This window comes from Protopterus annectens, chromosome 6.part0 (genome assembly GCF_019279795.1).
Source record: "Protopterus annectens isolate FY-2018-M chromosome 6.part0, PAN1.0, whole genome shotgun sequence".
NCBI classification, from domain to species: Eukaryota; Metazoa; Chordata; order Ceratodontiformes; family Protopteridae; genus Protopterus; species Protopterus annectens.
The window spans coordinates 397,591,335-397,605,137 of NC_056737.1; the positions used below are offsets into that span (position 1 = coordinate 397,591,335).

Genomic DNA, 13,803 nt, shown 5'->3' on the forward strand with positions numbered 1-13,803 from the left:
AAGACTGCATATGAGGAAACTCCAATGGTATCTTAAAAACCTATGGTGTCAACATTCTCAGGACCCGGAAACAATGATTTCTATCATTCCTTGTATGAAGACAGACTTCCTTTGGTGGGCAGAGGCTTGGTACCACAACAAGGGACTCCCTTTCACTCTACCCCCTGCTGCCCAAACCCTAACAACAGACGCATCAGACTATGCATGGGGGGCTCACATGGCAAGGCAGTGCATTCAGGGCAAATGGAACCCAAGACAGATGCACCTGCATATCAATCAAAAAGAAACGTTAACTGTACAAAATGCTCTGACAGCCTTCAAAGACCGTATTCTTCCAGGACAACTATTGGTAAAGACAGACAACACCACAGTTATGTGGTACCCAAACAAGCAGGGGGGGGAACCCACTCGTACCCCCTCTGCAGACTAGCCATGACTCTGTGGAACACAGCCTTGAGCTACCAAGTACACCTACAAGCACAATTCCTGCGAGGCAAACTAAATTCACTGGCAGATGACTTAAGCAGAAATCTCATGGACCCACATGAATGGAAACTAGAACCCGAAATATTCAACCTCTTGAGGAACAAATGGGGGACTCAAGAGATAGACCTGTTTGCCTCCCCTCAGAACTACCAATTGAACAAATTCTGCACAAGAACTCCCCACAGTCAAGCTTGGAAAGTGGATGCCCTGTCCTTTACCTGGAAAAGCCTCTCGGTTTATGCCTTTCCCCTTGAAGGTTCTACTAAAGATCAAACAGGACAAGCCAAGGACAATACTGATTGCACCAGACTGGTCACGCCAGCACTGGTACCCCCTGTTGCGCAGTATGACACTGCTACAACCATGGCACCTGCCTCAGACCCCTCCCCTGCTTTCCCGGCAGGCAGGCCAGATTCTGCACCCTCAGCTTCAAACCCTAAACCTTGTAGCCTGGCTAATTCCTTGAGCTCTCCTCTAGCATCCCTCAGTAAGCAGGTGCTGGATGTCATTCTGGAGACAAGGAGGCCTAGTACTAGAAAAGCTTATGCTGAAAAGTGAAAAATGTACTGTTCCTGGAGCTAGGCTCAGGGGATGGGCACAGCGGTGCCCAGCTTACCTCATATTCTACAGTACTTAACAGAAATGCTCCACAAGGGCCTATCCTTCTCGTCAATTAAAATTCATGCCTCTGCCGTTTCAGCACATTATAATACTGAGCCACCCCTCTTCACTCACCCATTGCTAAAACAATTCCTTAGAGGGGCCAAAAATTTAAGACCCCCAGAAGAGCTCCCTCTCCAGCCTGTGACCTTAACTTTGTATTGGAAAAACCAATAAATGAATAAAGTGCCACGGACTGCTGGAGAAAACCTGGATGAAGTTGATAATTTATTAAATAATCCACAAAGGTCATGTCAAACAAATAAACATTAACGCCTTAAATACAACTGTGTTTTCGTCCTACTACAATGACTTCTTCAGATAACCTCTGACTAAAAAACTAACCTTTTTATACATAAATTAGATAATAAATTAACCAGAATGCATTAATTAAAAAAATGAATTAACTAGGTTCCTTTAAAACCCTTTTCTATTAGATCAGTAGAATTAACTAAAACTTTTTTTAAAAAACTAAAACCATTTAATATGGAAATCAATTTGTGGTCTTTAATAACACTTTGTTACCATGAATAAATAAATTCTCTTAAATGAATAAAAAATACTAGAATAAGTATAAAATAAGTATAAAATAAATAAGAATAGCCTGCCATCTTCTTGTTATATTACAAATTGCATGTTAAAACTTTATAATTTTCCTGCTTTTAATTTTAAAAGTGGTACAATAGAAGTAAATTCATTAAGACCTGGGGGGGTGGTAGCATCAAGGGAGATTTGCCACCATAATTCCCTAAACTCCAAGTTCTCTTCCCACAACCCCCCCCCCCTCACATCTTTCTTAACTTGTTCTAAAACCATAAAGTGGAATTTTGCATTGGGACAGACCTTGGTGTGTTTATATAGAGCATTTGTTTCCTTTCTTATTGATATTTCGTATTTATGCTCATAAATTCTCCTTTTTAATAATCTCTCTGTTTTTCCCACATAGAAATAATTACATTCTTAGCATAAACCTATATAAACCACTCCCTTGGTCTCGCAATTAAAATAATCATTACTAATAATCCACCTCTGTCTACTTTCTAGGAAGATTTTGTCAGTGTTTATAATGTTGCTGCATTGTGCACAATGCCCACATTTAAATGTACCCTTTCTAGTCCTAGTTGGTTTACAAGTGCCTTTATGTTCCAATAAATTCTTAAAGGAATTTGAGTTCTTATACACAATGTTGCAACTACTTCTATTGATTAGTTCCAAGTCAGTCAAACTAATAAACTTAGCCCATTCCTTTTCAACAACCTTTTTTGTAATATTATTATTAAAGGCATTATATTCAAGAACTAGGGCTTGCCTATAATCAGGTTGGTTAGTATAAGGAGGGATGGGGCTCAATGAAGAATTATGAATTACATTAATAAAGGCCCTGTTTCCAAGGATGGGTTTAAATCTACCTTTTCTCCCATCCATTACCTCCTTCTTAATTTTGTCAATGAATTCCTGGGGATATCCTCTTTCTAAAAACATTTTACTAAGTAAGTTACATTTAACCATAAAATCAGTGTCAAGGGTGGTCATACGACTTCCCCTAACAAATTGTCCCTTTGCAATGTTCTTTTTGCAATAATAAGGTCCAAAAAATTACTATATCATCCAGGAATCTTCGATATAATTTCCAACATGACTGAAACTTGGATTCTAGAATGTATGATTCCTCCCACCAAGACGACACCAAATTAGCATAGGTGGGGGCACAGGCTGCACCCATTGCAACATCCCTAACTTGTTTATAAAACTCCCAACAAAAATTTAGGAAGTTATACTTAAGGACAATGTCCATTAGTGATACACATACCACTTTGTCATTATGTGACAATGTGTCATTTTGAAACAGTCTCTTCAAACATTTCCATTCCTTCCAGGTGGGGGATACTGGAAAACAAATCCACAATATCAATAGTAACAAACAACAAATTGTCACAAGAAAACTCTTCAGTAATAACTTCAAGAAAGTCCCAAGAATCCTTTAAAATAGATTCTTTCTTAATCCACAAATCTTTTAACTTGTTATCAATAAACTTAGCTAGGCCATGTGTTTTCGAGCCACAAGCTGAAACGATAGGTCTTAATGGGGGGGTCCCCTTCGTTTTTGTGAATCTTAGGGATCCCAAAAATGGTAGGGACTCTAGGTTTATCAATTTTTAAAAAGTCAAATGTTTTTTTATCATATAACCCTTCAAAAAACATGTCTTTCAAACAAATATCAATTTTATTATATGCAATGTTTACTTCATTAATAGACACGTTAGTATATCCTTCTTCGTTCATTAAAATGTCATTCATTTTGCCTTTGTATATATAATATTATCCATTAAAACCACCCCTCCCCCTTTATCAGGTTTCATAATTCTGATCTCATAGTTGTCTCTTAAGGTATATAAAATATCCCTTTCTTTATTACTCAAATTAGGTCTAAACCCCACTTTTTTAAACTTATTTCTTAGTTCTTTTTCCATTAAAATTTCTAAATTGGTCTTTTGTGTTTCTTTCTCAAGTTTGTATTGGAAAAACTTACTCCCCCCCCCCCCCACCTTTGAGCCAGCTGCAACAGCAGAGTTTGAAATTCCTTTCTTGGAAAACAGCCTTCCTTCTAGTCATCACTTCAGCAAGAAGAGTGTCTGAATTACAGGCCCTCATGGCAGTGGAACCCTTCATTATCTTCCATGTGGACAGAGTTTCCCTCAGGACTAATCCTTCCTTTATGCCCAAGATGGTGTCTAGTGTGGCCCTAAATCAGTCCATTCATTTGCCTACTTTTTCCCTTAATCCACAAAACAAAGGGGAACGAATACTGCACTCTGGACGTGCACAGACAACTTTGATTCTGTTTGGACAGGACTAAGCCTCTCAGAAAATCTGAACAGCTGGTAGTTGGCTTTGCTGCAGCAAGGGCAGAGGGGAACGCCATTTCAAAGCAAAGCATTTCCAAATGGATAGCCAACTGCGTTCATTTCTGCTACAAGCACCATGGAAATCCTAACCCACAGGGGATTTGATCACATTCCACCAGGGCCGCATCTACCTCAGTGGCTTTTCTCAGAGGAGTCCCTACCAAGGGACATCCTAGAAGCTGCCTGGAGCTCTGTACATACCTTCACCAAGTATTACCACATGCTTATCTTTTCTAAATCCAGAGCTGGATATGCCACTGCAGTCTTGCAGGTCTTAATAGCTGTCCCTAATGCTCTGCCTCCTCCCTTCCTTAGCTTTGGGAATCAACCCAAATATTCCAGCCACCAAACTAAAACAATGAGTAGAAAGGTCACACAAAAAAGTCAGTAAAAAACAAAAGAAAAATCTAGCAAGACTAGACTTTCCACTATGTAATTCAGAATAGCTGTGTTCTTTTCAAGTCTGTTTATGGACTGATTGCTTTTTCTGTGTGACCTTTTTACTCATTGTTTGTTGGTTGGGATGTTTTGCAGACACCCTAATGATTATGGATATCAGCTGGGTATGACAACCCTGTGTTTCTAAAGGTTAGCCAAACATTCCACTTATGCTGTGTTGATGATGCCATAAGAAGGCTGAAACATGCATGTCCACAGCTAGTGAGGTTTGGCCTTATTGGCCTGAATTGGCCATAAATAGACTTAAAAAGAAAAAGTCTTGGACATTCAGAATTGCCGTATAACTGAAACACCTGATGTCCTTAAAGGGTCATTTGCATATATCCCATGTTGCCTCTAATGCAAGAAGTTTAAGGAATCATGCAGTGGAAAGTCTAGCCTTGCTGGATTTTTCTTTTGGTTTTAAATTACTCCAATAAAGGCGAATATATGTTAGATTCTTTGGATGTTCACATACAGTTGTGTTTCTACTTGCATAGAACTAGACCTTGTAGAAAGTCAGAGCAGTTCATTGCCTTTTTGCCAAACAGGTTGGGCCAGGCTGTTTCTAAGATTACTTTAGCTAAATGGATTACGGAATGTATTTCCACAGTTTATTCTCAGCAAGGCAAGCAACTTCCCTGGCCAGTTAGAGGCCATTCCACTAGATAAATTTTGACCTCTTCAGCTTTTTCTGCTAGAATGCCAATTGATGAAATCTGTGCTGCAGCTACTTGGTCCACAGCCCATATGCTTGTCTCATTACAAGCTGGACATCATTTCCAGGAACAGAGCCTCCTTTGGTTCAGCGGTGCTCAGGCATATCCTTCCTTGAAGTCTTCCCAGGGTGTATGTAGCTGACCCATTTGTGAATGGACATCAGATTAGAAGTTATGTACTTAACATAGTTAGGTATCTGTTTTGTCCAGTTTCATTATGCATCACATGCTACCCTCCTTCCCCCCCCCCTTCCTTGTAAAGCTGAGAACGATTTAGAGGATTACAGAACCCACTGGTTCCTAGTTTGGACTCCAGTAGGTCTTTTGTCTGTGTATTTTTATTATCTGTGAGATAACCATCTTGAGGAAGAGGCAGTAAACTCAATCAGATGGTTTGAGGAGGAGTGAGGCATCATGGGAGAGGGAGGAGTTAGAGGCTCGGATTGTATGTCTGAGAAATGGCTGTCTTGGATCCGGGGATGGATTTGAAGACCCATTCATGATGGATGGTACAATTAGACAACACAGATACCAAGTTATGGTAAGTACATAACTTCTAATGTTCATCGTGCTATGCTGCTGCAGTCATCACACTTGGGTTATCTGCCATCAGGCGGTCCCGCAGTCTGCCTGAATTCCAAAGCCTTGGTCCGGTGTCGGTTGTCGTTGCTTCTTCCCTGATGTCAGTGCGGCAGGGGTATAAAAGAGGCAGCCAACGCCATTTTCTTCAGTCTTTCTTGCCGCGCGGTGCCCGAAGCAGAAGCAGTTCGCAAGTGCCGGTCGGCCAGCTCCTGAGATTTTCGAACAGAATTTCAGCCGAAGTCTTCTATAAAGCTAAGTACCCGTTGAAACTTTTCTTGCCTCAGACCGATGTCAGACAAAGTTAATAATTGTATTTCTTGTGGGAAGCAAATACCTCATAAGGATTTTCATTCTTATTGTATGCCTTGCCTAGGCCCAGACCATGACGTTTCTGGTTATCTGTTTTACGCTAGGTTCAATAAACGCACTATTAAGCATCGGGCTGATACCGCCCGACATTATTTTGGCAGAAAATTCAACTACATTATGTCGGAACCTCCGACTACCGCTTTGTTTAAAAAACGCAAGGACAAAGACCGGCGACCTAGACCGGAAACCAAGGTCTCTGTTAGGCCTGCCGCCGGATCTTCGGTACTCAGTGAGGCACCTATGCAGCCCCTGACTACCGCAGATTTAGAAAATACAACTACCTTTCAGTCAGAATCTACCGGGCCACTGGAGCCGGTTCCTCCTCAACTTGTGGACACCAGCCCTGGCGGCGATCTGGAGACTATGGACAGGCCTTCGGTTTCTGAAGGCGTTTTTAAACCGACGACTCTTTCCGTTAAGTCATACACTAAGCTTCCAAAGGTTAAGAAACCGAGTCCACAGACTCCCATACAGGCCCCTATGCCTAAAAAACAAATGCTCAAAATGGCGGAGGACCTGATTACCTTTATCAGAGGTTCCCAGCCCCCTCCTGACAAAAGGCCTAGACTGGAGGAAGATTTACCTCCTTCTGACTTGGGATCCATTTCCCCAGCAGACTCTGAAAAACAGGATTACCCCTCCCCTCTCTATGAAGACTCAGATGCTGAGGAGTCTATTCCCTCTGTTTCCCCCCCTGAAGACTTCTCTTTTGGGGAAACCCTGCACACCATGAGAGAGCATTTCCACTGGGAAGGACAAGATTACTCGTGACTCCAAGAAAAGACTCCGTGAGTTTCTTCTTTTGCCTCAGCACAAACCCCCTAGCCATTCCACCTGTTTTGGACATTCTGGATGATGTCTACACTGAATCCAGTCTACATCCAGATTCCTTACCTCCAGCACCACCTAAACCTGACAGATACTATCGAGTCCCTGACTCTCTCAAGTTTTTATATTAAAAGCCCTGCTGCAGACCCAGAAACCATTTCCCAGGGTCCCAAAGGGGTTAAGGCCTCTACTGCTAAGAATCCACTACCTGCGGAAAGAGATTCCAGGGCATTAGAAAGATGGGGGGAAAAAGTGTATACCTCTACCTCTTTGGCCATGAGGCCATTAAACTGCCAATTCCACATGATTAAATACCAGCGGTACTTGCTTAATCAGTTAAAACAGAAAATGATCCCTCAAACAGATCAACTAGATTTCAAAGGGATGCAAGATTTGTTGCATGCAGCAGAACAAGTGGGAAAACATACCTTGCAGTGTGGTTTTGATTCTTTGGAAGCCTCATGTAGAGCAGCAGTCACAGGGTCTGAAATAAGTAGACATACTTGGCTAAAAGAGCAGACCTTGCCAGAACATGTCAAAGCAAAGTTACTGGATGCTCCACTGCAAAAGGATGCGTTATTTGGTGTCAAAGCAGAGGAAGTTTTAAAGAAGATGGAAGAAAAGGCAAAATCAATGCAAACAGTTAAAGATTGTTTACAGGTACAACCTCCTCGCTTCAGCAGAAACTGCCATCAAAAAACTGGTCCTTTCCTGCTTCAGACAGACCCCCAAAGGAGCAGGTACAGATGCCCTAGGGGCAGAGGCCAGGCACAGGGTACCTTCAGGCCTAGACAATGGCAAACAATAACTCAGAGGGGGAGACGACAGATCTCAACCTTTCAGAAAACAAACTCAATGACTTTCCTCTTCGCCTGCCAAGCATAATTGCCCAGGCAGCACCTCTAGGAGGAAAACTGGCTCTTTTCCCACTAAACTGGCACATAATAACAAAGGACAAATGGGTTCCGGATATTATTACCCGAGGCTACAGATTTCATTTTCACACTTTACCACGGATGAGAGGCATGCCAAATCTGCCAACAAACCAATGGGCAGAGGCACAAAAACAAATTTCAGCTCTCATGAACATGAAAGCAATTCAAAAGGTACCTGCAAAAGAGCAAGGTCAAGGATTTTACTCAAGACTATTTCTAGTACCAAGAAAGGACAAAGCCTGGAGACCCATCTTAGACCTTTCAATTCTAAACACTTACCTGGATATCCCAAATTCAAAATGCTCACACTACAGCAGCTTCTTCCCATGCTTGGCAAGGAGTCTTGGCTGGTAACGTTGTACCTCCAAGAGGCATACCTGCATGTCCCTATCAGACAAGATTGCAGAAGATACCTCAGATTTTTGGCAGGCACAACGCATTATCAATTCCCTGCATTGCCCTTTGGCTTATCTACTGCGCCCAGAGTATTCACGAAATGCCTGGCATCAGTAATTGCATACTGCAGACAGCGAGGAATACAAATTTATCCATACCTGGACGACTGCCTGATACAAGCGGACAGCAAAGACATCCTACTACAGCATTTGACATTTGTGACAAAGTTGCTAAGTTGCCTAGGGTACACAGTAAACAAAAAGAAGTCAAAACTAATACTCTCACAAGAAATAATTTTCCTGGGTGCCAGCTTGAATACAACGACCCAGATGGCTTACCTCATGCCAGACAAACAAAACTGGCTCAGTACTTCAAAAACATGGCAACTTCTACCCAGCTCACTGCAAGGAAATTCCTGCAGGCATTGGGGTACATGGCATCCTGCATTCAACTAATTGCATATGCAAGGCTACATATAAGAAAACTACAGTGGTACCTAAAAAGTGTATGGTCCCAGCACAGACACAGCCTCGAAGCAACTATAACGCTCATTCCCTGCCTTCAAAAAGAGTTTCTGTGGTGGGCTCAAGCATGCCCAGCAAACAAGGGCCTTCCCTTTGTCTCACCTCCACCAAACCAAACCTTGACAACAGATTCATCAGACTACGCCTGGGGTGCTCACATGGCAGGACAGTGCATACAGGGCAAATGGTCTGCAAACCAAAGGCAGCTACACATCAATCAAAAGGAGATGCTAGCTGTAAAAAATGCACTAACAGCCTTCAAGGACTTTTTGCATCCAGGACAACTTCTAATAAGGACGGACAACACCACAGTTATGTGGTACATAAACAAACAAGGAGGGACGCACTCCTACCCACTATGCAGACAGGCAATGGACTTGTGGAACACAGCATTAACTTACCAAGTACAACTGCAAGCACAATTCCTGCCAGGAAAAGAAAACATTTTGGTAGACAAATTAAGCAGAAATTTGACAGACCATCACGAGTGGAGACTACACCCACAAGTATTATCAATGATAACTCAAAGGTGGGGACCGCCAGACATAGATCCGTTTGCCTCAACCAACAACTGCCAGCTACAAAAATTTTGCACAAGGACTTACCATCCCCTGGCCTGGAAAGTGGATGCCGTATCATTCAGTTGGACAGCATTGTCAGTCTACGCCTTCCCACCTCTGCCTCTACTCTCCCAGGTATTACTGAAAACCAGATCGGAGAGACCACAGATGATCCTCATTGCCCCCGACTGGCCACGTCAACACTGGTACCCACTACTACGAAACTTGTCTCACAGCCCTCCATGGATCTAACCTCAATTCCGTCTGCTGTTAACCCACAGAACTCTCAGATACTTCACAGTCAGCTAAGGACCTTAAATCTAGCTGCATGGAAAATACCTTAAATTATCAAACAACACTTCTCTCAAAGGACGTCCAGAATGTCATTTTGAAGGCCAGGAGGCCCAGCACCAGAAAAACTTACTCAAATGGAAAAGATTTTGTGTATGGAACCAGGCCAGAAGCCTAAATCCTGGTATCCCAAATATTCCGCACATACTCCAATATCTAACTGAGCTGCTACACAAAGACCTTTCCTTCTCATCCATAAAGATCCATGCTTCAGACATTTCAGCTCAATATGATACGGTTCCACCCATTTTCTCTCATCCTTTGGTAAGGCAGTTTCTCAGAGGGGCAAAAAAATATAAGACCCCCCAGTAAACCACCTACTCCAACTTGGGATCTAAATTTTGTTCTGGAAAAGTTAACACTTCCTCCTTTCGAACCAGCCTTTTCAGCAGAGCTCCAATACTTGTCATGGAAGACAGCCCTGCTGCTAGCTATCACCTCAGCACGCAGAGTCTCAGAACTGCAGGCCCCTATGGCAGTGGCACCTTTCATCATTTTCCATCAGGACAGAGTATCTTTACGCACCAACCCTTCTTTCATGCCAAAGGTAGTATCCAGTGTGGCTCTCAATCAGACCATCCACTTGCCCACCTTTTATCCAAACCCACAGAATAAAGGAGAAAGACTCCTTCACTCTTTGGACATTCACAGACAGCTACGTTACTATTTGGACAGGACAAAGGCCTTCAGAAAATCTGACCAACTCCTTGTATCCTATGCACCAGGCTCAGAAAGAAAGGCTATTTCAAAGCAGACCATCTCCAAATGGATAGCACATTGCATCCGCTTTTGCTACTCACACCATGGGAAAGTAGTGCCTTCTAGTATTAGATCTCAACTCTACCAGGGCTACAGCAACCTCAGCAGCCTTCCTCTTGCTACAGCAACCTCAGCAGCCTTCCTCTGAGGAGTCCCAACCAAGGACATTCTGGAGGCAGCTACCTGGAGTTCAGTGTACACCTTCACCAAGCATTACCACCTTCCTCTGTACTCAAAAACAAGAGCTGGGTTTGCCACTGCAGTTCTGCAGGGCATCTTAGCTGCACCTAACCCAGTTTAGCTGCTACCACCCAACCATAGCTTTGGGACTCTACCCAAGTGTAATGACTGCAGCAGCATAGCACGATGAACATAGTACAGTTTTGTACCTACCATAAATGTAGATGTTCGAGTGGTTATGCTGCTGCAGTCCAGGTTACCCTCCCTCCATCCCCTCTTTCTAACAAGGCCTTTTCTTATACCTCCATGTACTTCAGCCTTTGGGATGCATGTCTATATGGTGTATTTGCTTACAACTAGTACCATTGTTTTGCACTAAGGTATGTTTTGCAAGCTTCTTATTTTGCCTTCTTAGTTTGGGGGCACCTGACATCTGGGGCAAGAAAAACTGAAGAAAATGGCGTCGGCTGCCTCTTTTATACCCCTGCCGCACTGACGTCAGGGAAGAAGCGACGACAACCGACGCCGGACCAAGGCTTTGGAATTCAGGCCGACTGCGGGACCGCCTGACGGCAGATAACACAAGTGTGATGACTGTAGCAGCATAACCACGCGAACATCTACATTTATGGTAGGTACAAAACTGTACTTTCCCACCTGTGTACTGCTGAGATATTGGACTGTTTTTTTTTTTTTTTTTTTTTTTTTTTTTTTTGTCAGTTCATTATTGATCTGACAAAGTTATATTGTGTTTATGCTCCCACTAGTTATTAGTACTTTTTAGTCAAAATGTAAGAATTGCTGAAGAAAGAATATAGTGTAACTCTATATCCGGATGTCCTAGTCCTTGATTTGTCTGAAGCATGTCACTTTCTGCAGCTATGAGAAGGTTTTTACCAGTAGATGTAAACACTTCTGAATGTGAAGTTGCCACCTTCTGCAAGCCTTTTAGAGGTTCATAAACAGTTTGAAATGCTTTAATGAATGTATAGAAAAGATTCAGGAGGGTGCTATAACCACATCACAATATTAATAGTTTCTTCTATTGAATTACAGTACGTGCACTGGAGAAAGCAAGGGCAAATCCTCAGCTGCAGACCAACTATTCTTCTGATGGTAGCCTTTACAATGCCAAAGGCAGTGCCATTTCTGCATTTGATGGCGGCTCTGATTCCAGTTCTGAATCTGAACCAGAGGAACCTCAGACTAGAAAGAAACTACGGATCGAGGCAAGCTAAGGCTGCCAAGGCAATAAACTGTTGGGCTTTTAATAGAAATTCTTGTGTATGACTTGTATTTTTAACTTCATTTATTTCAGGCCCTTTTCACGTGTTTTACAGATGAAAACAAAACAGTGGAGACTTTTTGAACACATTTCCTCTCTTCCTGTGATGACTCCACTGTGTTTAAAATGAATTCTGAATCTGGCAGCTTTCCTATTGAGGACAGAGCCAGCTGCCCTTGGACCACTACAGCTATTAGGACATTCTCTGTGACTCCCATCGGTGGCTGGTTTTGACAGTGGTGATGTATGTGTTGCAGCTATCTTTAAAAAGAAAAAAAATCAATGCAGAGCTAATTTGATGGTGTTTGTGAATCTCTTAGGATCTGAATTTGTATTTCAGCACTCACCCACTGCTGGGTAAAAATGTTTGTCTTTGTATTTATGTTCAGTTCTGTTTTTTAAAAACATTTTGCATTACAACACTGGTGCTTCTAAAACACATCTGGAGCTGTTTACTCATCCAGAATTAAAAAGAATGACTCTGAATTTGATATGGCATAATGACTTGAGTAGAGTAGTTGTGTTTAATGTATACCATTTGTTTACACAAGGTAGCCCACTTAAAACGTAACCCCGTTTCTTCTGGGATCCTAGTTCTACTTGATTACACTGTTGGAGTGAACTGAAACAGTGGAATGCCAAATGATCAGCACAAGCTCAGTGGATACTTGGTATAAGAGTCCTGGTTTTTGGTTGATAGACCTCTGCTGTTAACCACTCGTAAGTCCCATGTCTCTTTAGTGATGGCAGTTAAGTGCAGGAGAATTTCATAAAAAGGTATGTAGCAAAGAAAAAAAGATCATTCTTCTGCAGAGTCAGAGTTCGTATTTTAGGACCCCTTTGTCTCCAGTTTGAAAACAGGGTTTGCAAGTCTGCAAAGCATGCCTTGCCAGGTTGCAGTAATAGTGGGCTTGCCTTGGATGGTTTTATTTATATTTATGATAGGTTATCATATGAAATGTGCAACTCCTCACTCCAGATGATTGTTGTGACTTAGTTGTTTTTCTACACCTAGAACTGAACAGATGAAGGACCTGCATTAATACTTAAGATTCACAAAGTATCAGCTCATTGAGAGTTTTGATTACTTTCAAGTATACATAATACATTTTGTATTTAAATTCCTTAAAAGCACTGTATCTGGTAATAAAGATACTCCATAATAATCAGCAGTGAACTGCCCTGTCTCTCAGCAATGCATTTAAACTTTTTGTACACTTCTGTGAAATAAAGGCTTTGCAGAGTTCCATTAGCTGTATGCTTCTGAAACTTTACAGGTAGATAAGTGTTTTGTGTGTGTGCAGGGCGTGTGTGTATGAGAAGTATGTTTTGTCCTTTCTTTTCTCTATCTTTGGTTTTAGCTTCAGTAGTGTGTACTGTGTAGACAGTTTGATTCCATTCCATAGGAAATTGCAAGTATGTTGTACATACTGCCAGTAATGTCTTGCAAGTAGAGGATTACCTTTACTATGAGACTATAAATAAAAATATTTTATCCTTGTCACTTGTAACTTCTTTGTAGTAACTTGATCATTTCACTGGTGTAGATGCTGATTTGTAGAAGTGAAATTTAATGATTTTCTTTAATGCAACTTTGTCAGACCCTCCCAAAAAGCCTGCCAGCAGCAAGGGATGATCTTTTGTGTCGCTGTGTCTTCTACAAATGTAGGAACAGTGGGTAAAAAAGTCATGCAGCTTTTTAGTCTGTATCTCTAGTCATTATTTGTGTTTTCATTGTTCTATCATGTTTTTCTGTCTTTTGAAGCAGCCTTTGGCTGGAGGTACACCATATGTGGCAGTCATCCATTTGGTATTGCTGTGGTGT

At 41.9% G+C, this 13,803-nt stretch overlaps 1 protein-coding gene across 2 annotated transcripts in view; it reads left to right on the top strand.

The window, feature by feature from the left end:
* The window catches only part of MAX (MYC associated factor X), a 944,516-nt gene extending 931,037 nt beyond the window's left edge, over positions 1-13,479 (top strand). For both annotated transcript variants that reach the window (XM_044074137.1, XM_044074138.1), the window contains exon 4: positions 11,750-13,479. In XM_044074137.1, coding sequence (XP_043930072.1) covers positions 11,750-11,931 — 182 coding nt within the window. In that variant the 3' untranslated portion in view covers positions 11,932-13,479. The remainder of the gene's footprint in view (positions 1-11,749) is intronic.
* Positions 13,480-13,803: the final 324 nt, after the last annotated feature.